This window comes from Pempheris klunzingeri, unplaced genomic scaffold (assembly GCF_042242105.1).
Source record: "Pempheris klunzingeri isolate RE-2024b unplaced genomic scaffold, fPemKlu1.hap1 Scaffold_52, whole genome shotgun sequence".
Classification (NCBI taxonomy): Eukaryota; Metazoa; Chordata; class Actinopteri; order Acropomatiformes; family Pempheridae; genus Pempheris; species Pempheris klunzingeri.
Window position 1 is genome coordinate 277,407 of NW_027254956.1, and position 26,298 is coordinate 303,704.

At 41.1% G+C, this 26,298-nt stretch overlaps 2 protein-coding genes across 2 annotated transcripts; one reads left to right on the forward strand and one right to left on the reverse strand.

The window, feature by feature from the left end:
• Positions 1 to 421: 421 nt before the first annotated feature.
• On the reverse strand, positions 422 to 20,136 carry LOC139224769 (huntingtin-interacting protein 1-related protein-like). The gene is made up of 32 exons (XM_070856083.1): positions 20,021 to 20,136; positions 12,920 to 12,983; positions 12,276 to 12,418; positions 11,962 to 12,018; positions 11,676 to 11,756; positions 11,469 to 11,545; positions 11,186 to 11,247; positions 10,285 to 10,425; positions 10,056 to 10,113; positions 9,606 to 9,681; positions 9,198 to 9,365; positions 9,010 to 9,065; positions 8,829 to 8,901; positions 8,182 to 8,365; positions 7,997 to 8,085; positions 7,780 to 7,896; positions 7,602 to 7,703; positions 7,207 to 7,401; positions 6,086 to 6,233; positions 5,815 to 5,901; positions 5,588 to 5,695; positions 5,226 to 5,362; positions 4,394 to 4,504; positions 4,216 to 4,274; positions 3,916 to 3,946; positions 3,688 to 3,750; positions 3,421 to 3,521; positions 2,876 to 2,981; positions 2,463 to 2,586; positions 2,314 to 2,375; positions 1,652 to 1,882; positions 422 to 1,556 (listed from the first exon to the last, which is right to left on the reverse strand). The coding sequence occupies exons 1-32, from the start codon at positions 20,111 to 20,113 to the stop codon at positions 1,548 to 1,550; spliced, it is 3,213 nt and encodes a 1,070-aa protein (XP_070712184.1). The 5' UTR covers positions 20,114 to 20,136; the 3' UTR covers positions 422 to 1,547.
• A 4,223-nt stretch (positions 20,137 to 24,359) lies between these two features.
• LOC139224768 (hydroxycarboxylic acid receptor 2-like) lies at positions 24,360 to 25,381 on the forward strand. Its single transcript, XM_070856081.1, has one exon. It carries the CDS (start codon positions 24,360 to 24,362, stop codon positions 25,299 to 25,301), a length of 942 nt encoding a protein of 313 aa, XP_070712182.1. The 3' UTR covers positions 25,302 to 25,381.
• Positions 25,382 to 26,298: the final 917 nt, after the last annotated feature.

Genomic DNA, 26,298 nt, shown 5'->3' on the forward strand with positions numbered 1-26,298 from the left:
TCTATGCCCATCAGGAAGCTTCTAAAATATCCCAGCACTGCTTGACACAGGAGCTACAAGCAGCCTATAATAAGCAATCCATATATCAGATTCAATTTGCTAAAGTGTTATTCAGTTATTTCCAATATATTAAGTGGATTTCTCTGTGGGAATATGAAGACATGTATAGAATATTCAATTAACTAATTAACAATATAGCCTGAGATGACAGTATAGGCTGTATAGGGGGGGGGGGAATAGATGGAAAAAAAAACAGAAAATTAATGTAGTTTCTTCTTGGATGTTCTTTGTATGTGGTTTGCATGATAATACGTTGTAATCTATAGAAACTTTTAACAATCATATCTGAAAAAGCTTGAAGCGAGACGAAACAATACAATGGGACATTAAATCAAACATTTATTGTTCATTTGTTTGACATTTACACTTCTTACAAGGAGAAACCGCCATTATCTTTACTAAAATATATTAATAGATCTGAGTGTATAAAGACATTTCATACAGAGGAAAGACAGAACATAAAAAGATGCATTTTAAGACCCTGTAAGAAAAGCTCCCAGAGGCAAAGAGGACATGAACACCTTCAAATTGAACATTAGCTAACCCTAAATCTTCATATTCTGCCTAAAAGAAGCTTTTGATAATTAAGGGCGACTACATCTGATATTTGTGTGCAAGCATCCTTCTATGTGCTTTACCATAATATGTAGGTTCTCTAGTAAAGGGACATTCAAGAGATGTGTTTAGATATAAATTATACTTGATGCGAGTTGCACACTCCTATACAGACTGTATGTCTTTACAGATATTTAATGCATTAGTACAGTACATTTCAAGGCCTCTGAGACAATCCTGTACTGTTGAGAAAGAAAGCTATTTTGCACATTTAAGGAACACTGTCCATCATGAAGGCAAGGCCAGAGGTATGTAAAACATTTGCAGCAACATGGACACGCATGATGTGATTCCCCAGTTTCCTAGACGACCCACACAAACATAAATAGCATATAATGTGCAAGGAGAAAAATGTGGTGTGCTCTGTGGTGAACGTCCAAAACAGTGTGAAAAAAAGGTTGTCCAAAGCGTGATCAAAACTAACAATTCACATACAAGATATGCTGTCGATTTGTGGTTATTATCGAGGCTTGTATTCTAAAAGCAGCATCTATGCCTAATCATCTAAAATTTGTGTTACAGGAAAACAATACTTTCACACAGCCTAAAACTATAATATTAACCTCTTTTGGTCTTGATGCCAAATACTAAAATGAAAAAGGTTCTGCCTGAATGGCATGCATATGTATCTTTTTAAAAAGGGCTAAAGACAGCATATTCCTTACAGGCATCAAGGGTCAAACATCAGGCTTCTGGTCCATTTTTGGCAAAAAAAAAAAAAAAAAAGGAGGAGAGGAAAAAATTGAGATACAGGATGAGGCAGAGGATTGTCAGCATGCAACTTAAAGGAACCATATGTTCACAGAAAGGCGATCGTTCTTCTCCAATCCAACCCTCTATAAGTGGAGCCTTTTTCCTCTTCTGCTCAGGCATTACTTAAACTGTAACATACAGAGGAAATAAGACAAAGATTTACCAACAAGTCCAATCTTATTTTCCCATATAGAGCACTTGGCCTTTTCTTCACAGGCCTTACCGTGGTTTTGGGTGGTATGTTGGGTTTCTGGGCCAACGTAGGTTTCTTCATGAGAGCAGGCTTGCTGGGTTTTGGTGACATGGTGGCTGGATGGACCAGTGAGGAGGTTTCGCCGTTCCCCTCGGGAACCTGATCTAGAGGAACTCCAGCCACCTCGTAGTGCTTCTTCCTCAGCTCCCCCAAACGCAGACGCTCATTCTCCAAGTGACTTTCTAATTCCAGCACTTTCACCTGTGGGCCAGGAAATAAACATGCATGGTCGAAACCATTCCTGCTATATTTAACTTCATTTAATGACTTCCACCACCAAGCTTAATAATAATCATCAGAGAGGTATTGCAGACTGTGCTAAGCTGTGTTTTCATTCAATTTATTTGTGGCTGGAGACATAAATTATAATTGGTGGCCTCCAGTTTTAGACAGGAATGCAGAGCTTTGTAGTCACAACTGATGATGAAACATATCCTTGCAGCAGATACTGCAAAGATACATGTAATGACCTGTCACTTCATTATGTACACCCACTCAATCGCTCTTTATTTAATTCAATTTAATTATTAAAAATATGAGAAGTGAATGTTTTTAGTGTCTAACATATAAAAGTATAAAACATACACACTAATGACTTTTTAAACGCCCACAGTACCATGAATATGACTTACCTGTGACTCCATTTCTTCTTTTTTCAACTTGATGAGGGACATCCCAGAGAAGTCCATTGTATCTGCACAGGAAAAGTGTTATTTGACTTATTAGACAGATGCTCATCAGTGTCTACAGTGTTGTGGTGCACAGATCAAACTGTACTCACCTTTTTCCTCCAGGTGCTCCTGTCCAGTCCTTGTTGAGGCCACCACATTAGCTGCCATTTCATTCACATTGCGAGAAGCCTGCTGGAGAACTGTCAGCTTCTTACTGTTGCGGTCTGCCTTTACCTGAGTACACAGGAGAGCGCTTAAGTGAGACCAGATGACGCAGTTTAGACACTAAACCAACAAACTCATTCACAGAAACCAACAACCAGTGTGCTACTGTGTGTTGTAAGAGGTAAAACAGGAAAAAGTTACATTAGCAAAACAAATTGCTTGATAATTTAATGTAATAAGATTAATTTGCATATGATAAAAAATATTTGTATGTGTTATTCACACTTTGGTAATTAGCATACGACATTGCAGTGTCAATTAAGTTTTTTGTATTTTAATTGTATTTTTCGACACCTACCTTTGAGGCAGCGACCAGCTGTGCTGTGCTGGCCGCAATCTCGTGGGAGCAAACAATCAACTCTTCATATTTGCCCGTGTGCAGCACCACCTTGTCGGCAGAGTCCCTGTGAGGAAGCAGGTAAAGAAATAATTCAATCCATCTAACTGGAAAGAGTACAGTTCTGCATACTGGCTAATGGCTGCGTCATCTCTGGTATTACACATAACATTTATCATCAAGAATCGTCTCTAGGTCTGTTGGGTCACATAATTACAGTAAACCATTAAGGCCATCAACAAGAACAATCGCATCCTCTTCTTGCCCATACAGATTGTGCAAGGGTCAGTTTCTGGGTCCCATAAATTATTTCCCCCCCAAAAAAACTGATCTTTCCTTATAATCTCACAGGTAAGGTCACTCGCTTTTTGACATTAATCAAGGGGTCATATCCTGAAGAGGCCATTTGTTTACAGTAAGAATGCCATTTAATTTAATTTGATAGCAGTTACATTTACATAACACATAACATAAGAACATAAGCTGTAGGCTCCTGTATAACTTACACCATCTCTGTGGCTCCCCATCCCACAGCCTTGGCAGCAGAGATGAGGCCCTCAGTCCAGCGCGAGTTTCTGGCGTAGAACTCCTTCATGGTGGCTGCGCCCTTAACGAGCAAAACATTAATACCGTTAGTCCTGTTTGTTGTTTTTTTTTTTTTTTTTTAATGGAGCAGAATAAGCTCCCGGTTTGATCTCAGACACAAAAGCTGTTGGACTCAAACAAAACCAAGCTGCCAGATTTGAATTCAAAATTAGAACAGTGTGACTCACCCTCCCACCCTCGACAATCTCCTTCTGCAAGTCTGTCGATGCTATGATCAACATGCGGATGGCCTGAGGAAGAGTGGACGACAACAAGGGAGAAAAACCAAGAAATGAAAAACAAAAACACCAGATCATTTGGACGATGATTAAAAATAGGATATATGTAGGTTAGACTGCTGGGAAACAGTAAATCAGCTAAAGCACATTAGAGTACAGTACTAAACACTACAGTACCTTCATCAGGTCTGTGCAGCTGTTAAGGATTCTGTAAAGAGAGAAGAGAGTGAAATAGAAGACAGTCAAAACAAAATATACTCAGTGACTTATAGGTCGTTGCCTTTTTGCTCAGTGAACAGATGATGCATTTTGGTATTGTGCTCTGCATTTCAGGATTTACAATTATTGGTCTGAAAGACTATGACTTTTACAAGCACTGTGCAATTCTAACTAAACATTAACGGATCGAGCATCTTGTTATAAGTTGGTGTTAAATTGCATTTAGATTTCAAAAGAAAGTCCCAAAAATGGACAAACCTTTCATTGACCTCCAGTTTCACTCCTGATGTGTCCTTTCGTGCCTGGTCCATCATTTCCTAAAAACATGCACCACACATGACATTTATCAGTTACAATAGAAATATTCTACAATATTTCAGGTAAATTCATTATATATAATATCAGTAAATCTTATAGTAAGACTTATACTACATACATCAATCCTGCGGACTGCCTCCTCAATAGCTGCTGATGTTGCAGCCATTTCCTTATCAACCAGATCTCCCAGCTCATCCTGACGAACGTCCATGCCTTTAGGCCGCAGCTCCTGCATGTAGCATGAGGAAAAATGATGAGTAAAGAGAAAGAAAAACACAACTGAATATTGGAAAGGATTTAAACAAGTCTTGATGAAGAAGTAATATTTGATATCTAAACGAAATCATTCAGCATGATTCATACTGCCGGTAGCACACAGATCCATTTACACTTCAAAATCCAGCAGATGGTTGGTTGTGCTTCCTATGGATTTCTTATTTTTGTAGAGGGAAGCTGAAATAGTTCATATATCAGTAATCCAACACCCACTGATATGGAGTCAAAGCCAGAGGCAAACTCTTAATTTATTTTTGGCCTCAACTGAAGCAAAAAATAAAAGTGGTCAAATTGAGAGTTCATCTTTGCTTTAAATAATTGTAAGTATCACCCGTGGGCGTTGGATAGCTGGACGGTGTTTACCTCACTGTCCCAGAAACAAGTAGGAATGTTTAAAAAATGCTAAATACACAGTATGCTGCAGCATGTGTATCTTTGTTTGAAGCAAACCTACATTAGGTTGCTGCATGCTGTACAGACACTGCAGTTATACACAGCTTTTCCTCTTTAATTAAATGTATCTGGTAGAGATGTTCACCATAGCTTTATCTGCAGAGCGGGTGACTGATGTGACCCATGATGAAGTCAAGGGATTTGGTGTTTGGTCTTTTATTTGTAATCATATCATATTGAATACAACATGAATACAGATATCCTGTGTTAGCGTCTCTCACCTGGCCCAAGTGCAGGATCTTTTGAACGACTATGTGAATGGAGGCTGGGTCTGCCCTCTGGAGAGAGGTCTTGGACTTCAGGTCCTTTAAGTACTGCAGACTCTCAGTGGCACAGCTTCTGCAATTCTCCGTCAGTCCTGTCAGGGCGTCAAAGACCAGTGATCAGCTGCCAGCTTTTTACATTAACACTTAAAACTCACATTTCCAATGCTGCTGGAAGCATTTGAAGTTGAAGAAAATATCAATATATATAAGGAAGATGTGACTTTGCATGTGGATGTATGGCATGAGGTTAGTAATACTAAAATAACACAAAGTACAGATGGTGTAATGCCAACGAAGTCATCTCAGATATTCCTTACGGTCTGCATGGTCAGTGGGCGCCATGTGGGCAGTGGCACTGCCGTTGATGATTGTATCCGCAGTCAAGTGGGAGAACTGGGTCAGAGCCCTCAGCAGCCCTCCAGCATCTGGTTACAAGAGCAAACAGTAAGGCAGCAGTATGCCACATTAACAAACATAACAAATCAGCCACGAACTGTCATGAAGTCAGCAGGATCATGTTCAATCAGACGCAGTGCAAGCTTACCCCCCATGTTACTCAGATAATCTGCATGACCCTTTTTCACTTTGTTGATGGAGCCCAGTGTGGCCTCGGCCCGACTTACGAGGTAATCTGTTTGAAAAACAAACAGAAGAAGAAAAAAAACCATAAGCTTTGTTAAAGTCAGAACAGACAATACACTGTATGTGGTCAACCAGCTAGAGGTCACGGCCTTTGTAGTTTTAACTTTTCTCACACTGCTTCTGTTGTTAATCTGTTCAGTTCATAGTTCGTGTGTTCAGAGCAGGGGCCTGACCTGGAGAGCTGGTGCAGCGTATATGGAGGGGATCATCCAGCTTAGCAACAGCATCTTGGATGATGTTCTCAGCCTCTGCGACGGTACCCTGAAGCAGAGAAAACTGCTCCTCCAGGAGCTTCTGTCTCAGCTGCTCTCCCTGACTTGCCTACACACACACACACACACACACACACACACACACACACACACACACACACACACACACACACACACACACACACACACACACACACACACACACACACACACACACACACACACACACACACACACACACACACACATAACATGTACAAATGTATGGTTTCAAAATTGTTGATGACAAGAGAATTACAGTAAACTAGGCACTGAATGATGAATGAAATATTTGCACATTTGTCCTTGTAAATGCATCTGTCCATGTACATCAAGAATATTCTGCTTTATATTCTTTAAAAATGGACATACTCCAGGATAGACTCCAGGCTGAGTTGTTTTCATTGAGCCTATAACGCTATGCTATCATTTTTTGTGTTTATGTGCTACACAGTGCATGATGACGCTTGATGAATCAGTGAAAACACTCATTCCAGATTGCACTACAGTACACTTCTCCTGCTGTATTAAGCATTGTTGCCATGGTCTAGCCATCTATGTTCAAAATAAGAAAAAACGGTGCGACAAGCTGTTTCCTTTTCACTCATTCATAGTAGAATCAGATGGTAGAGCAATGTGTCAACCAGCTTGGATGTAATTTATCACAGCATGTTTTCTAAAATGCCTTAAAAAGTGAGAGTCATAGTTTGATTAGATCTACACTGTAGAGTACAAGTCTAAACTGCACATCAATAATTTTAATAAAAAATCTACGTCCTAATTTTATCCAAGTGTTATCTTTATGCAATTCATGTAAACATAGCCATTGTAAAAAATGCACAGCCACCCTTGGGATATGCCAAAAAAAGTATTTTGCAGATTTGTGCATGATCATAATGTGACACCAGGGATTAAAAAACAACTTAAATCATGAACCTGCATGGTTTTCCTTAAGGAGACAGACCTGCTGAGATACTGCTGAATACAGCTAAACGTATCAAGAGGTTCACACTGCTGAGCTCGGCTCAACTGTCCTGACTGACCTTCTCCTGCAGTTTGCCCTGCAGCTCTCCCAGCTCCCTGCTGTTCCTCTCTCGCTCCTGCTGAAGTGACGACTGCTGCACCTGCGCAGTTTGCCGTAGAGACGACAGCTCCGCCTCCTTTTCACTGACAGATCGCATCAGACGCTCCTTCTCTGCCTGCAGAGCTGTCATTGAGCTGTTCAACTGCTCCGACGTCTGGCAAAGAGAGAGCAAGATGAGGGAAGCCAGAAAAAGCAGATGGCTGTGAGTATCGGATGGAAAATCCATCCCGAAATGTGTGACATGCCTCAAGTCTCCAAACACAGAGCTGAAGACAACCGTGAATACTAAATGACGGTGAATAAGCTTAACGTCATCAAGGTTGCTGCTGCATTAAAACATACAGGTACACTCACTTTCTCGCTGCTTTGCATAGTTGCCTTGATGCGCATCACTTCTGCCATCTTCTCCTCCAGCTCTCTTTTCATCCTCTCCATTTCAAACTTTTGCTCTTCCAGCTATAGTGGCAATAGACAGCATTACTGACATACATCTACATTGCACTGTTACCTTGAGAATCTTCATACTACCAACCTTCATGTCAGCTTCCTGTTTTATTCGGTCAACCTCAAACGACAGCTGCTGTTTGGTCCTCTCCACCTCCTCCTGGGTCTGCTGGGTCGCTGACAGCATCTTCACAGTGTCTGCACTCTGTCAGCACATTAACACATTTAGTGTTACTACACACAGCCAGGTGCTGACATCTAATTAAAAACAAGCATCTACGGGCTGGCCTGCAGTCTGTCTGTACCCTCCGAAGTAGCTCAGCGTGGCTGGCCACCAGCTCTGTGTGCTTCTCCTTCAGCTTATTGTACCGCTGCTCAGTGGACTGCGCTCTTTCTGCATGACAGTATGACATGACAACATTATTAAGAGCACTGCAAACACATTTTGTCTGTGTGTCTGAGAGAGTGTGTCACTGATTGTATGTCCTACTTTCTGCTTCGATGAAGGTACTCTGTATGCTCTCATGTTCTGCATTTCTGCGGCGTGTTGCCTCCAGTTCCATGCGCAGTTGTTCATTTTCCACAAGAGCACGTTGTTTCTGCGCACGCTGTTCCTCTAGTTCTGCTTCCAAACTGTTAATTTGGGACTTGAGCTGAGTGATGTAGCGCTGAGCCTTCAAGAAGGGAAAAGAGAGATTGCACGTTAGGAATCTACTGGTGTCATTGCAAACCCAGTTTGTTCAAAACAATAATCTTAAAATATTAATTTCACCCCATCAGCTCATCTCTTGATACCGGCCGATTCTTATCTCACAATCTTTCTACTGCATATCTATTTTTATAACAATAGAAAAGCACACAGAAGTCTGCAGAGAGAGGAGGGATGACATGCAACAAAAGCTTGCAAGCTGGAATCATATCTGTGACGTCAAAAATCTCAACTGGACACCCTTGTCCCATTTGGATGCTACTTGCCACATTCCACATGTCGGGAGTAACATTAGCATCCGCCCAACACATGACCCAGATTCCTTTGCACATAGACAATAATACCCTCTATGATCACACCTCCTCTATATGCACACAAAAGTCTGAAAATTATGCAACAGGTGATTCAGTTCCAACAGGACTCCCTACCTCAGCCTTGACTCTCTCTAGATCTGCTCTTAACAACTCCAGGTCCCGCTTCAGGCTGTCAATCTGGAGATCCCTGCCGGACAGAAAACAAACCATCATAGTGTGCTGGCACAGATAGCATGCTGAAACCAAATTGTCTGATTGACAATTACATGTTACAGTAAAAAACACCCTGGCTCACCTGTCATCAAAGCCTCCATTCGGAGGCCCAAACGTCTGATCAAATATGTCCAGTTGCTGAGAAAGAGTAAATAAATAAATGAAACAAAGCTTGCACAATGTCATGGTACTACTGCATAAGTACTTGTGTGAGTGAATGCAAAATGTTAAATTGTACACATTCTTACATCTGTGAGTCATTTGTCTTACCTGTGGCTGTGCCTGTACGCTGGAGGTTGTGACGTCGCTGACCTCGATGAGCGGCTCAGGGTCGTCATCGTCGTCATCTTGTTGCTCTGGTTCGTCCTCATCAGCGATGACTACCACTGGCTTCACGTGCTTGGCCAGAGAGGCTGCATGCAGAAAGTTAGGTGGGGACTGACAAGGAGACAGAGACAAGGAAAGTGTTGGTTACACCCGTATCAGTATGCTAGCGAGTTCAGGTGAAATATATTTTTTAAAAAAAGATTATTTATGGTCTTCTATGAGAAAACCTTCGTGTGAACAGTGCATAGCTGTCTATGTACGTAGCCAACAGTGATGGTATTGGGTTCAAGATGGAGACTGTGACTCAGCACTGAAGTCATCCAACCTCTCCCCATCCCTCTGTGCTCTTACATCAGGCAGTTTGGGGATCTGGATCAGTCTCTTGAAGTACAGCATGTCTCTGGCTTTATTGAAGAAGGTCTTAAGGCTGTGGGACAAAGGACAAGAAGTTACTCACCTCATACTCACGCACAAAATACAGCATGTGTAACAAAGACTCAATTATGTTTTATTTTTGCAATATTACATGCATTATATGTCATTGTACTAAAAGACACATTAAGCATTAGTTAAAACAAATAAACTACATAATATATGATAGACGTATAAATCTAATGGATCCAACTAGGACACCACAAAAGGCGGGGGATGGGAAGCGGTCATGGGCACATTTGCATTGGTTCAAACTGCCATGGTGACTGGGTGAGGCTTATGTTGCACTCTTCCTTTGGTAATAACTGAGTATACCCTTTGATGCAGTCATTCTCATTCACTCACAGCTCGGGGCCATGGATGACCTACCTGTGGAACTGGTCATGGAAACGATCACGGTGTCCTTGTAAGGTGTCAGCAGGGAGACCTGAAATCCACAACATTGGGACAAAGTGTCTATTATTAGGCAAAGCTTTGTGACACACAATTAATCTCAAGGCAGTAGCTTAAATTAAAACATTTAACAAACTGATCCCAGAACATAGCTTAAAAGGGGTATGCTAAATGCTAAATTTTTTAAAGTAATAACTGTTCTTACAGGCATGCAGCTTGAATAGCAGCTTGACAGTGAAGTGATAAAGGTGACTACAGTCCTGGACAACTTGGATGAGTGGAGCCAGCCGACACTGGCCTGATGTGAGAGTGGAGATGGCGATGGATGTGTTGAGCTGTCGGATCACTGGCAGAGAGAGCAGAGACAGGACCATACAGTACATGTTAAGTATCTCTGAAGCAGGTTTTCACCAAAACTTTTTGTTTGGGATTTTTTGTCTGTTCTGCAGCAACCTTTAGATACTTGCCTCTAAATGATGCATATGTCTATGGATAATTGATAAAGGCTTCTTGTTGTGCAAAAATAGGCTAAAAAGTTAGTTTTCACATTCGATTCTCTTGAGCACCTTGCTGACTGGTGAGGTAGCAACAGTACATACTTCCTGCAACAGGCAAACATTGGCAAGGAGATTTTGTGTCAATGACACCAAAACATAGTGTTGAGACTGAGAACGCATGTGAGTACATCTACAGAGTACAAGTAAACTTCTTTCACAGTACATCTGCAAAATTTGTTTATGGTGTTTAGACGTTGTGGGCCTCCACCCTTCAAGCTTGGGCTGAGCATACCATTGCAGCTAAACTGGAGGAAATCAACTTAATGTCCTCTAATTGCAGGCATTTCCTCATCAGTTAAAACAAATTTAGGCAACCCAGGAAAGCACGAGTTAAAACTAGACCAAGGGATTGCAATCACTTTTAAATTGACTTTATTCTCTGTGAAAACACGCAGGATAGTAGTTGCTTACATAACCCTTTCTTAAAAGTGCTCTTGGCTTTTGTACATAAATAGATAATGTCAGTTAGCTGCAACCCTCTACTGTAGCTCAGGTTTCACTTCCTTAGAAGAGCAGGACGGGGGAAAGGTGGGAGGAGTTTTTTTTCACCTGTCTCGGCAAGCCTCAGCTCTGCGTCCATGTAATCGAACACCTCTACTGTGAGTTGGAACCTGCCGGCGAGAAGTTGATACCTTTGTTAGACAGAAAAGAGGCCCCACTCGGAAACAATGATGTGTGACCCTGTGAAAGTAAATGAGCAGCAGGGCTTGTCTGTTCATTTTTTGATGGCAGCAGTAGCAGCTGTGCTGTGACTGATGATGACTCTGGATTTTGGGCTGAAAAGGTACTTTAAAAAAATCGTCAGTATCATCTACAGTATTTGGAAACTCACACATTATTAATGTCTGTTCCTGCAGTGCGCTCCAGGACCTCATCTGTGACCTCCAGGTTTGGTGGGATTTCCGAATGCTGCAGAGGTGCATTTTTGGAGTTTTAGTGCATATTCCCATTCGCAGTGTGAATTCCTTACAATTTGCTGAATCCTCCATAATGTGCATCTTAGTAACATATGGTGTGCCGAGACACGGGACGCTTTTACCTTAATATGAAACTCCATTTTTGTGCAGAGCAGCTTAGCATATATTGCCACCAGTTGTCCGTATTTGTCATGGAGGTTGCCCTGGAAACCAGAGGAGGAGACAATCAAGAATTAAGCACAAATAATGAGATTAATAACAGTTTAAAAAAAAAAAAAATCTATGTTGTCATGTTGAAACTTGACAGATTATTTCAGACATTGCAGAAAATCTAGTTAATGGCAAATTTATATTTCTCCTGGGTTCCCTTGAAATTGTTTTTGAAAGATGTAATAAAAAAAGACTCACCCATAGTTTCCCAATTTCAACCAGAGAACTGTGATGTCTCATGCAGTCTTGTAGAACCTGTAAAGGTGACAGCTTGAATACAAATCCTATTGAACTCACATTCACTGATGTGTTCTCAACACACACCTGTCTTTTCTGAGAAAGAGGTCTATTTTTTTTTAAAGAATGAAAAGCAGATTTTGTTTCATCTTATATTGTCAGTTCATTAAAGCAGAGGGGCCATCGTTAAAGTTGGATAAATCAGTTTTTAGCCTTTAGAAAAAACCTTCATGTTGACCTGATTTTAACATCTCGATGGGTATTTGGTGCCTTACATTGCGGTGTCCATCCCGCAGAACTTTGTGCAGTACGTGGCAGAACTTCCAGCTGAGGATGGAGCTGCTGGCCAGAGGGAAGCCCAGAGCATAGGACCAGAAGGTGTAGGCTCCCTTCTCCCTGTGTGTCCCCAGGATGATTCCTGTTGTCGTGTTGTTAAGGAGGCGCTAAACTATCACAGGACTGCTGGCTACTCTGCATACAACATGTGCCATTTCCCACACAATGTCAGAATGAACTGTTGATATACGAATTTCCTTCTTTCGTATTCTCCATCTATATCCATTACTTTATCCTTCTTGGAAACATTACACGTTAATGGCTACTTAATGGCATTGTGTACCTGTGTTCAAAATTACAGAATAATAATAATTTACAGAATAATTTGATGTATAGAATTTTCATGATGACATAATAATGCATGTGAACTGTGCTGATGCTCTATGAAGGTTTGTCTGTATAAAGAGAGACACTAATAGCTTATGAATATCTGACATAGGTAAAGGGCCATACCAATAAATTACCTTACAAGTAGTGATTTAAAAGGCAGTATCAGCCACTACTGACTGAAACAGACCAGAAAAACTCTACTGATGTTGGGTTGGGTTGGGTTGGGTTAGATTTGTTTTTTTCAAAAGGATACGTCGTGCATGTTTCTCTTTCACAGGCGTCTCAGTGGAGTTGATGGCTTTGCTGATGCTGCTCAGCTGGGGAGGAGAGCAGAGAAGAGGAGTTAATCTTAAATCTTGTATGGCTTGCTTCTCCACCCACACATTCATCAGTTGTTGGACTTCAAATAGGCGTAACAACAAATAGTCATGAGAAGTTAAATAAAGAGCAGGAGTCAAACAAATGATAACAGGCTGCACTGCAATGACAGGAATGTATCAGAGAAACAATGACTCTGTACTGTGTACACGCTGCGTTAGACAGATGGACTTTTGGCTCACACCTTCTGGTTCGCCTGATTTAAACTGGCCAAAAACAGTCAGTAATTCAGGATGAACTTGCAGCTAGGTATATTGTCTTGACATCTATGGGAGCTCAGGTCAAAGAAGACAAACACTGCATCTGAAGATAACATCTTTAGTTATCTCCCTGATAATGAACCTGAGAGAGAGTATCACCAGAACCACAGGGCAGACAGCCGGCTGCTCTGCAACCTGTCCAGCAGGTAAAACAAGTGTCACAGACAAGGAACAGGAGAAAGAGAAACAAACATACTCTGGATCTCTGCACTGTTAGATAAGTGTCCCCATTCATTTATTTCAATGAACCTCTGGCACAGTTCACCACAGCCACAAAGCAATACAATAACTGCCTGTATAATCATATTGCACTAAAGTGCTCTTGTCAAATTGAAAATAGATATGAAAATACTGAGGATTGTTAAGATGCACCTTTCTTATCCCCCCTGTCTGTTAAATTCAGTTTGAATTATCTACTGAATGTTGTACTTTTGAGTCCAACTGCACAGCAGAAAGTAGAACAACTGATAAATCCAAACATGCTTGAGCATAATGTTGCCTTTGGGTATCCTATAAGAGATTTGAATCATTGACTCACTAATGTACAATGATTACATAATTATCAAAGCTGGGGCTAGACAGCAAAATTACCCCACACTACTGTGAGCCACCCACTGCTAAATCAGGCTTTAACTCCTTTGTAAGCCCAACCTTGAGTCACAATTCAGTTCTGTGATTTGTATGAGGGAAATGTGCCGAAAAATTAATCAACACTTGGCCAGAGAATAACTCTCACTCTATAGTCCTGCGTCCCACTGAGGTGCTGCAATCAATCACACCTGCTAGTCTTGTTGAAATTTGCAGGAAAATAAACTGAACAAAAACGGAAAATGAGGAAAGAAATAAGCCTGTTACGTGGTCTGTTTTTTTTTTTTTCAACACATCTGTTGAGACCAATAGTATCTGTAGGATGCTAGCAAGCCAGCAGAGTGTTACATAAAAGACTAATCCAACATACAGTTCAAGCATTAAAGAGGCAACATCATCAATCTCAGCCTCTCTTTTATAACAGTCTTTCCAAAATGAATGTGTAACCGCTGGTAGAAACTGCACATACCCATAAATGACAGCGCAAGACCCCGGTTCTATGGTAGTACCCTAAAATACAGGTTTAGAAACCTATGATATCACATCTTTGTTTGAAACATAATCACATAGCAGAGGCAGAGACCCTTACCAACCCTATAAAACCGACACACACACTCACAACCACCAAAACATACATGGCCACACAACAAAGGACAGAGGGACTACTGTGGTGCTCAGAGTGAGAGACGGGTGTACTGCTTAATGGGAGACTCCCCCCGCCTGTTTCTGACGCAAATGAACTGCAGGCTCCTCGTTTACATAGGGCAAGTGCAGTGGGCTAGCATGGAGGCCTGTGTGACAATAAGGGGTTTGTTTAGGGAGGAAGGCCGACAGCTGGGGTAGAAGATTGGGTTGGATGGGGGCCGCGCTCTGGCACACAGAGCCTGGCACTGAGGCCTCAACAGATGGCCGCTGAGCAGCGAGGCTGCAGGGAGACTCACAGTACATTAAGAATGTCTGTCAGTCAGGGAGCAGTGAAAGAGCGAGGGAAAGGGAAGGAGAGGAGAAGGACGCTGGATGCAGGACAAGAGGCTGAGGGTGACCAAATGCTACATACAGTTTACTGTCACAGTGAGCACATGATCACCAGCTACTGTGCTGTATTGCAGCTTTTTGGGAAAAAAAGAGCTGATTTCAGTGTCACTTGCTGGAGCTCTGCGGTGAACATACCCTTTACATGCCCTTGCTTATGAATACATGCAAAGTAATGGGTACTAGCTACATGGGAAGCAAACTAGCTCTCTGCATTAACGGTTAGATCTATAACACACCAGACAAAACAAAACAAAAACAAAAACACTGTTTCTTAGAGATTAAGGTGACTTCATCATGTCTTGTGTTGTCCACTCGGTTTAACAAACGTACAGCTCTAAATACCTGTTTTTTCAGTTGAACTAACATTATTTTACAGTAGCTGTGAAAACTCTGTTACTGCTCATGACACTCACATCTACGCACATGTCACATGCTAACACACACTGATACCACTTCCTTGAAGCCATGGCCAAAGGTAAGTCAGGTAAAATCCAGACTTTTTACTAACAAAAGCAATTTGGTCCAAGCTCTCCAGACATGCCGACACTGTCGGCTGTATGGTTTCCCGACAACGTACTGCTGCATCTGGTTCAAGCGTCAGTAAATCCCCTGACCTGCAGAGAGGAGAAGTGAGAGGGAGGGAATGCTTGGACTAATCCCCAAGGCCTGCCATAAGGTCTACTGCCTGCTAGCATGACTGTGGGCATACACTCACTCCAAAGTCTGCACCGTCCACGCTGCATCAGTACCAACCAAACCTGGAGGTGTCTCTGCTTACCTTGTCATCTTTGGGTTTCAGCAGCGTGTCCATGTGCTTGGACATCGTGTCAGAGTGGCACAGTATGTGAAGTTAATGAAGTCAAAGCATCAGTGCTACACCTGAGCTGCTTCTCACTGGGCATAATGCTCCGAGGCGAGAGCACTTATGGCCGGTCCTTATCAGCTTAATTCAACAGACTGCTGCTGGGGATCTGGCTGACAAGGTCATAAACAGACTTTAGCACAACTATTAGCCGAGGTTAGCCACATGTTGTACAAATAAGAATGCTAACAATGGTTAAATCAGTGAAAGCTCACACTTGGATTTATGAGAGTATTTCAATCACTTTTCACAACTTTTTCGATTCAATACTGTTCATCAGATTAAATGTTTTTAAAGGTTATTTTGGTCTTATTGTGTTGCTCCTCTCCAACTGTTTCTTTGTCCCTTTTCTGATTAAACTAGCACAGTCTCTCCCATATCAACACAGGCAATAATCCTGACACACAAACCCACACTGGAAATCTACTCTCCTCCTTTTATCTACTCATTCGTCCTCGCAGAAAGGACACCACACACGTCACGGCGATGCACACTGTATAAACCTTTCCAAAATATATAGGGTGCAAAACGGATATATAAAATGAACTACCCCAGCCACAAGAAAACCACAACCCATGAAAGTAATATATATCATCAAGTTCATCAGGTTAAAGTATCTGAGTATCTGGTATGAAAGTGTCTACAATGAAAATCCTTGGAACCAAAGACAAGCATGGAATCAAGCTGTGGTGCAAACATTTGTGCCAAATAAAGTAGCAATTGGTATAAAAGCCTATTCACAGCCTTCGGATCAAATTCTGGCTGAATGGAATAAAGTTTGTTTTCCAAATATGTCGGCAAAGGCAGTATGGATGGATGAACTTAAAGGGTGAGCAAAAGAACTATCGAATGGCAGCGTGTCTTATTAAGTTATGTCTTAGTTTTACGTCTAATTAAAGTATTGAACAAAATATTGTATTCATGATTATGAGTGGCTGCTCAACATAATGCGAGCCAGCGCACAAACATATGTACTACAGCGTAGATATCGTACTAGGACTAAATTGTGTTGAGGACTTTAATGGTCTATTTTCAGTGAAAATACAAAGATGTTATGGGCATCATGAGTACATGTTTTGTAAATAATGCAATAGCATTACATGTGCGCTTCATATAGTTACACTGCTCGTAAAACTAAACATTTTTAAAAGGAGACATATCATACTCATTTTTTAAGTTCATACTTTTATTTGGAGGTTTCCATAGAATATTTTACCATTCACAATGTAAAAACAACCCCACATTTTTCTTATACTGTGCATGCTACATTTTGCTCTTTCCAGCCTCTTTCTAAACACTCCACACTGATTGGTCAGTTCCTGAATCACCTCTGCTGTCTTCTATTAGAACCACATTAGATGTGCAACATGCCAACGCCAAGTTCGACAGACTAACCAGCCAAATAAACAGCAAAACAACTTAAAACATGGCAAAACAGCATCCAAGACTGGTCACAGACAGCCGGTATTTGATCCAATCTTGAGCTCGTAACATTAACTGCCCTTGTTGAGAAAGCAGTGTGGTGTAAAGTAATGTTACACACACACACACACACACACACACACACACCAATCATGTTTTGCAATTGTTGTGGGGACATTTCTGTCTGAAGTTCATCCAAAGTAAAGTAAATCCGCTAGGTCTGCACTTCCTCAAAAGGTATGTTGGGACATAAAGACTGTTTTTTGAGTTTTTGCTGGCAATAACAGCACAATTTGCTCACAACACCTTAGTGCCAGAGCTAGCGTTAGCGACATAACAACAATGGCACTAGCGAGGTAGTTTCAGATTTTCAGAGGATGGGACAGTCAGCCTGCTGAAAAGCTGAAGGAGGTCACATGTTCAACAAATCCTTGCATGTGACGTCACAAGGAGGGTCAAATTTAAACAGAATGTTTTCACGCACATTTATTAGAGGATAAAACTTTAATCCATGAGCACTGAGTCCAGTAGATATAGAATAGAGATGGCTACAAGGATAAGTAATCGGAGTAAGAACCACAACTAGGTTTATTGTCGACTAAGTTTTCACATTTGACTTAGTAGATTTGTGCGTAATCAAGACACATAAGTATAACATATAAAAATATAGATACATGTATGCATATGAAAAAAAAAATTATAAGAAGAAATAATTAAAATTGTAAACTGACAAAAGATTTCACTACAAAAATACAGACCTCACTTAACACATCAGACTTTTTCATTAGTGTGAGAAACAATCATACCCAAACTGCTTTTATTTTTGTCTCTACTCCCACTTAGTAGCCGTGTTTACCCTCTGGTACGCCCATCCCCCTTCCTTCCCTCATGGGCACTCACTCAGGCAACAGGAGTGAGGGAAAGCAAACACTTCTCACACACACAAACACACAGGACACTGTGTGAGACATTTCACCTTGGTACCGAGGTCAACATAAAGAGGAGAGAACGCAGGAGAGTGAGTGAAGAGCACAAGAGGACGTACAGGATGAATCAGCAGAACTGAAGAACTCTATGACAAGAGAAATATTAATCTAATAGGGAAATATCTGAGCTCCCTCATACACACGTCAGCCTTTTAAACATAACAGGTTATAATCAAAAGAGCACTTTTTTTAAACACAGTTGGCATTTTTTTGGCAAGCAGCTGTGTTGCTTTATGAGTACATACTGTAAGTAGTTCACTAGTCAGTCTACACATCCACTAAACTACTCATAGTGAAATACTAATAAGGGGTCTGTAAAAATCTTCTTCCCAAACTGCCCTCTGCATTTGCTTGTTGTCCAGTGGATCCATCCAGCTGAGCAGTGGTGACATGCTTTCCTGTGACTGCACACTGCACCCATCAGTCAGCCATGTTAACAACCTGTTCAAAGTGGTTAATATGACTAATTACACACAATATGCCTTGGTGTGGATCTAGTAATGTCTAGTTTGGTTATGGTTATTGGTTTCTATAGCCGTGACATCATAATGATGGTATTAAGAGGTGGTTTGATTCAGGTAGGACGCCACTGAAGGCCCAGGTGTAAAATGAACGGCCCGCCACTGCTTTTGTGGTACAACATTACATATAATCCATTCTAGCTATTTTGTGAGGTGAAAGGGGCAGAGAGCACAGATAGGAAGGGGTTTGCACACCTCAGCTCCACCTCTTTCCACTTCCATCAAAAGCAAATAAGAGATTATCAGAGGAATATACACCCATGGTATAAAAAGCTCAGCCCATTTAGATAACAAAATACTCAACATACTGTAAGTCTGAACTTCCAGGCAGCTGCTTAACAGTTTGTTTAGTTACTCAACATCGTTGGATCTCATGTTTCCAAGTCAGACTGGGGCGTGTGCTCCAGATGAACCAGCAGGCCGCAGAGCTGCTGGTCCACCTTTAACAGATTTAAGCATTAAGTTGAAACTACCGTCTCCATGCGGTCTCTTCCTCATGCGTGATGGCGAAGAGCATGGTTTACTTGGCAGGTTACCACAGTGAGGCAACAGCCAGAAACCACAAAGCACCTGTTGTATGAAGAACGAAACAAACGCACACATTCAAAAAGAAACTGAATCAGATTTCACTGCACTCTGCAAGGGTAATATCTCAGAGTCCAAGCTCTTTTTCCTGTTTCCTTAAGAGCTACATCCAACAATGAGACCGTTTAAAAACGAAAAAAAGAAATGTCTGAGAGAGAAGAAAGGCGGCCAAACAGGAAGGACTTGATAAGCATGATACCATTGAACAGACTTCAGTCAGGAATGAATGGTGCGACTACACAGAGCACTGCACGGACTACATGGGCACTGACAAAGATCACACCTCTAGAACATGACTGAGAAATACATACATGTTGTCGACATGTGGCTCATTCTTCTCAGCTCAAATTCCTTCAGTAAAAGTTGCAGTGTTGACCAGATAATGACAAATACTGCACATTTTAAACAAGACATGTACAGCTTCGTGCAATAGATGCCATTACTTGGAATTTTTTTTTAAGATCAAAGCGACAAAATGCAGAAGAATATATTTAATTCACGCAAAAAATATTAAATTCCAGAGTCCATTTGCTGAAAGCATAAGTGGCCTATGCGGTAAACCGTGACCACACACACACACACGCACACACACACACACACGCACACACACACACACACACACACACACTACAGACACTACAGACACAGCAGGCCTCATTAAGGCGCATGTTTCCCTCCACACAGAGGACATTAACCAGCCAAGTCTCCTGTTTTTACCTGCTGCTTGTCAAAATGCTCCCTCTCCGCTCCCAGGTTGGCCTCAGTCCGCCTGGTCTTCACCCGTGAGGGCACCTGTCTGATGGTGTTCATCCTCCAGGTCTGACGATGACGGCTTCAGCAAGAAAACAACTAACTCCCCTTTCCGGAAAAAAATAAAATAAAATAATAATCGTCCTGCAAGTTACCAGAGGCTCCTTCTCCTCTCTAGACTCCGGTGTGTGTGAGCAGAGGACATCTCCCAGGCTGCGGCGTCATTACTGATGATGCACCGCGGCTGAAGGAGGAAGAGCAAATGCCAGTGAGCGTGTTCGCCTCGCGTTACGTGGACGGATCCTCCCCCAAGGTGGAGGAAATCATCATCGCGTCTTCTGCGGCCGACATCCTCCCACACTCACGTCGGTATTTCCAGCTGCTGGTATGTTTTTCTCTGCAGGATGAAGAGTTAGAAATGAGCTTTTTTTCCTCATTGTGTCTCTCCCGTTGTGTTTTTGTGCTCGCTGTCTCTCTTCGCTGTGGGCATTGACGTCACTTCAATGAAATCAAAACCCACGGGGATTATTTCACAGTTTGTTTGTTTTTTAATTTAATCCAGAGTTCTGGATCTGTTTGTACAGCAGTGATGACACAAACCAGGAAATGAAGCTCAGATTAAAATCAAGAGGATGTGGAATGCTGTGCGAGACGGAGATATGGGCCAGGCCATTAACTATATCTTAATGTTCCTACAAAGCATCAGATTATTCACCATATCTAATGCAGGCGATGTTGTGTGAGAAAAAGCAAACTCAGTCATATTGTAAATGGATTTTATTGAGCCTGTAGCTAATGTGGTTTGCAGGTAGTTTTGTCTAGACAAAGCAAGCAAAACAATGCTTTTTAAATAAAACCAGCAATTCAAAATGTCATTGTAGTGACAGAAACAGGAGGGAGACAGATGATGAAAGCAGATCAAAGTGTGTGTGTGTGTGTGTGTTTTAGAAATCTTTTTTCCTTTAGTGACTACAGACCTCAATGTTCTGCATACATTCATGATAAATTAATGGACATTTTCCTCATAGGCTATCGTGTTGCAGCTGCTTTATCCTGTTCACAGCTTTAAAAAGTCAGAAATAGATCGACCACTGCTGTTTAGATCAGATTAAAGTTAGGGCATCAAGAATTGATAATGGATTTTCAACTCAGTTCACTTTATTTCTATGTGTCAGTAAGTGGCCTATCCCTTAAAGGGTAAGGGTTTAAAGAGGTACTGTGTCTCATGTTTTATCCAACTTTTCTTGGCTAACACACCACATGACGTAAGGTATGTGGAATATCTTGTTTTGTTTGTCTCAATCATTACTTCCTCCATCTTTTATCAGCCCAAAAAAGTCAGTTCAAACAACCAAGATACAAAAAGTCGCAGGCTCAAAAAATTGTCAATATAAATTGTTTTTGAAGGATTTTCCTTTATGTTGACCGTGTTAACTAAAAGCGATCATGTTGTTTCCTCACAGCTCAGGTGCAGTTCTTCAGACCCTCAGTAAGAACAACTGTTTGGCAGCAGGCTGGAAAGTTTCTTACCTACATTTTAGCCTCTGGAAAACTGGAATTTCATGTTCGTTATGCGGGGTGGAGTATCAACCATGATGTGTTGTTCCAAAGTATGCAGGTGAGAGAAACGTGAGGGTGGATGGGACAACAGGAGAAGGGAACAAAAGGACATGTTTGCCCTGCAGGCCAAACTGGCTCTTTCACATTTTTATCTTTAGTGTCCGAACACTGCACACAAATTCTCAACCTTTGTCTCAGCTGGCCTAACTCACAACCACAGACAAACTACTGAGCCGCAGCACGAGCTGTTACGTGTGAGAGTTTAGTCCGTACTTGCGTAGGTCTATGGGCAATCAAAAAACAGAAATAGTTAGTTTTCGATGGATATCTGTTTAACCTCTTTATTGTTTCATCGCTTTGTAGAGCTCTATGAATTGCTTTTATATAAGAATTTGTTCAAAAAACTGTACATTCATTAAATGCTTAGCAATGGTCAGTCCTTCAGTTTGTATTTTTCCATCTCTAAGCTTAGTCTAGTCACACAGTCCTTTACAAAACATTAGAGATAAAAATGTACTGCGACATGACTCTAAATGACATCAATATTACCACCATCCTGCAACTTCCCTCATGCTCACATTAAGAGGGATGGTCACTTAAAACTGAATTAGGGAAACATGCTTCACATGATGCAGTCTCACAAACAAATGGTAAAAGCAGCATTTTCAAATGTTATCCACTAGACAGCAGCAGAGGTTCATAAACTCCATGTCAGACCGCAGCCTCCTGAGGATTAAATTAGACTCATGTTAAAACAGCTACTCTTCTTTTTTTTGTCAGTTTCAACAGATAAATTCCATGTAGATATAAATCATGGGAACAGAGTGAACAGTTCACTTAAAATACAAATGATGTTATTGTCTGAGACCATCCCCAGACCATCAACCCATCTGCACATCCTCATCTTCAAACGGTTCTCCATCACCTACCCAAAGCCGAGAAAATAATAATCGTAATGTTCATGTACCTAAATGTGTATCTTTTTCTGACATCCACATGTACAGACCTGCACACAAACTTATCCAAATACATTCCTGTTTGTGTACAGTACATTCAGAAAATGTAGTGTCTACAGATATTCATAATTTAAATGGCAACATCATTCATGTTTTGTTCTGCCAAACAAAACAACTGGCCTAACTCTCTCACACACACACACACACACACACACACACACACACACGCACACGCACACGCACACACACACACACACAAATTTGTTTGGAAGGCTTTAAACATGGAGGCTCTGACATCAAGTGAAAAACATTTGCCTTTCACACATTTTCACCAGCCTGACAATCAAACTGAATTGCTATGCTGTTTGACTTGCTGTTAATTTTATTTCAAAAGTCTAGAGGACAGCTCTTGGCCATGACAATACCAAACCCATCTGTACAAATGATATCAGACTACTGAGATTCCTTCATTCTTACTGCACCATAGAGTTTTATCCCATACAATACACACAACACTCAATTAAAAAATATACATATTTTTAAATTATGTTTAACTTCATCTATTCTGACCCTTTATTCAGTCCTTTGTGGTCTGGATACAGCACATCAGTCAACTGAGACCCTCAGGTGTATGAGTGTGAATATTGGTCAATCAGTGACATTAAGAGACCTGCCCCTGGAAATGATACAGCCACAGAATCATCTCGCAGCATGTCCAAGGAAAGAGGAATCACTAAAAGTGAAACCAAAACAGACAAAATAACAGCAATCAGCTCACAAAAAACTCATTCACTCATTGTGTTTACTGTAATTTCTAGAGATTATGCACTAGTATTTGTGGTTGGAACGAGGCTCGACTTTTTTTCAATCTGTTGATTATCAATATATATCAGTCTCCAATACTTCAATATTTCAAGAGTCCCGCTAAATCAAAGTAACCAAAGACATCCTGACACTGGTCACCCAATCAGACAGACCCAGAAATCTCAATCTAGTCAGCTACAACTAGGCTACATTAGGTAACTGCAATTACTGCTGCTGTGGACATGCCAACATTACAAGAGGTGTGTGATTTGGTTATAGTTCTGGAGTAATACATATGTAGAGCTTGCTCTAAAATTTTGAGGTTTGGCAGAGTTCAGCCAAACCTGAGTGAGAGAGAGGTTGAGTTGAGACACAAAACAAAAAAAAGATCATTTGATCTTGAGGCAGAATGTAATTGTGCAGCTCTCTAGGCCTGTCACTGCAGTGTGTGACCTACTCTGTCGTCTGGCCAGCTGTCTCATATGGACGCTGGTTGAATGAGCAGGTAGATCCACATATAGGCTCATCTCCTGAATGAATTGTCCTTGCTGTGCTGGATTATCATAGACTATGATATGACTATATCTCTCTCCTTTCAGTTTTCATACATCAGTTCAGTGCCCTTGACTGTGTAGTTGCTGTGCCTGCAACACATACAGTAAGCTACAATATGTTGCTGCATATGTTTGCTGTCTGTTTGTGAAACACTTTTAAATTGTTTATAACTATTAGATATAGATTATACTATTAGATAATTATTCTGGCCATTAAATGTATGCAAAAACCAGAGATGAATCTACAATCTGTGGCCATTAGAGATAACTCATGTGAGTTTTAGCATTTGATGAAAAACGGATCCACCCACGCTTCCTGTGAATGCCAAAACCACACTTTGGTTTGGCTGTTTCTCTTTAAAGAATGCAGATAGCCCTCAACACGTTATCAAAGCTGTGATCTGCAGCCAACAGGGTGACACTTAACTCAACATGCAATGCTATTTCAATGGAACCCTGCTGATCAGCGTGCTCCCTCCACTGTTGGTGACAGAGTTTGTTTTGGGAGTCCTTGGAAATGGTTTTGCTCTCTGGACTTTCTGCTTCCACCCGAAGCCCTGGAAGAGCAGCACGGTATTAATCTTCAACCTGGCATTGGCTGATTTTCTGCTCAACATGGCTTTGCCTTTCCGTGCTAGCTACTACAACTCTGAGATCACGTGGAAGTTTGGAAGCGCTCTCTGCAACATCTGCCTCTTCACGTTGGCAATGAACCGTAGTGGAAGTGCCTTCTTCTTGATGGCTATCGCTATGGACAGGTACATGCGTGTGGTGCATCCCCATCATCCCATCAACTACTTGAGTGTCTCCAAGGCCATTTGTGGAGCACTCTCACTGTGGTTGCTCACCATCTCAATGACAGCTCATATCTTCACTTTGCAACATAATGGAACCTACTGTGAGAGCTTCATGATTGAGACTGAACCCCTTCGTAATCTGACCTGGTGCAAGTTTGAGTTTCTCTTTTCCTTCATTGTTCCTCTTCTTGTGATTCTCTACTGCACAGTCCACATTATTTGCCACCTGAGAGGGAGACAGCTGGCCCAACTTGCAAAGATTAAGAAGGCTCTGAGGTTAATTACAGTAGTGGCGGTGCTCTTCATCATTTGCTTCCTCCCAAGCAACATTATGCAGCTGGTGATTTGGATCAAGGTCAGAACGCTCCCCGAATCTCAAATCTGCCCTGCCCTTGAAGACTCAACCACTGCTTTTTACATCGCCATTAGCCTGACCTATCTCAACAGTGCGTTGGATCCTGTGGTCTACTACTTCTCCAGTCCTGCCTTCAAGAACATCTGCAGCAGAGCTCTTCATCTGCCCCGAGCAGACACCATTGAAAGTGGAGAGAAGAAAACTCAAGACACAGGCTTCTAGTTGCTCAGCCAGTTGTGATCACAAAGCCAAAATCAAGGAAATCAATGAGATAGATGCAGCTCTTTGACTTAAAGTTTCATTAAAATTGATTGACATGTTTCTTTGATTGGCATTGTTGACATTGTCATTTAAGTGCTAGTCAGCAAAATGTTATTTTTACTTCTCTTATACGGTAAACAGTACACTTTATATTCATATATAGACTTTAATTCCCTTTGCAAAACATATGCTATTATGAGGTTATTTTTACGTCTCTGACTGCACACAAAACGTGCTGTTGTAAAGTTATTTTTACTTCATTATTGATTGCACTTCTCTAAATTTACTGTATATTTCACTGAAACATATGCTATTGTAAAGCTCTAAATAATCTATAAGCTTAAGATTTTGTCCGATTTATAAGATAAGATATTCCTTTATTAGTCCCACAAGGGGGCAATTTACAAAAGACCCCAAACTACACCTCACCTGTCAAATCCCACCAACAGTCTGTTGTTCAGACCTTTTTCATGCCTCATGTGAATGAAAGATCATTTTGTAATTATGAGAAAACTATGCCTTAATTATGGGAAAAAACACGTAATTGTTATGATACAAAGACTACAAAATGTCTCGTAGCATTCTCACAGGTGATGTATGATCATAATGATACCAAGTCAGATGAATGAAATATGAAAGTAATTTTTGGATTAGAAAAACTTTTTTCTTTGATCAATGCAACGTCTCCCCCGCTGGAACAAGTAATAAAGACTTTTATCCTCATCATAGAGCTGTGTCATAGATTATTTCATTTGAAATAAACCATATTGGTCGAGGATTCATACTTAAATACTTACATACAGTTATCACTGCATGCCACAGTATAATATAACTCAAGCACGTTAGATTAAATGTATAATACTCTGCTCACTACCTGGTAGTGTAGTTTCTGTATAATTATTGCAACATATTTGCTGTGTATCATTGAAGTACACTCAACTTCCTTTTGTGTTTGGCA

What these genes read in the sequence shown, in the direction of transcription:
- LOC139224769 (XM_070856083.1), bottom strand. Translation starts at nt 20,113, where the DNA reads ATGAACACCATCAGACAGGTGCCCTCACGGGTGAAGACCAGGCGGACT. An exon ending in GCGTACAGGCACAGCCACAG is followed by an intron (nt 9,066 to 9,197) that starts GTAAGACAAATG and finishes ACTCTTTCTCAG; the next exon opens with CAACTGGACATATTTGATCA. An exon ending in AGGCAGTCCGCAGGATTGAT is followed by an intron (nt 4,275 to 4,393) that starts GTATGTAGTATA and finishes GCATGTTTTTAG; the next exon opens with GAAATGATGGACCAGGCACG.
- LOC139224768 (XM_070856081.1), top strand. Translation starts at nt 24,360, where the DNA reads ATGCAATGCTATTTCAATGGAACCCTGCTGATCAGCGTGCTCCCTCCA.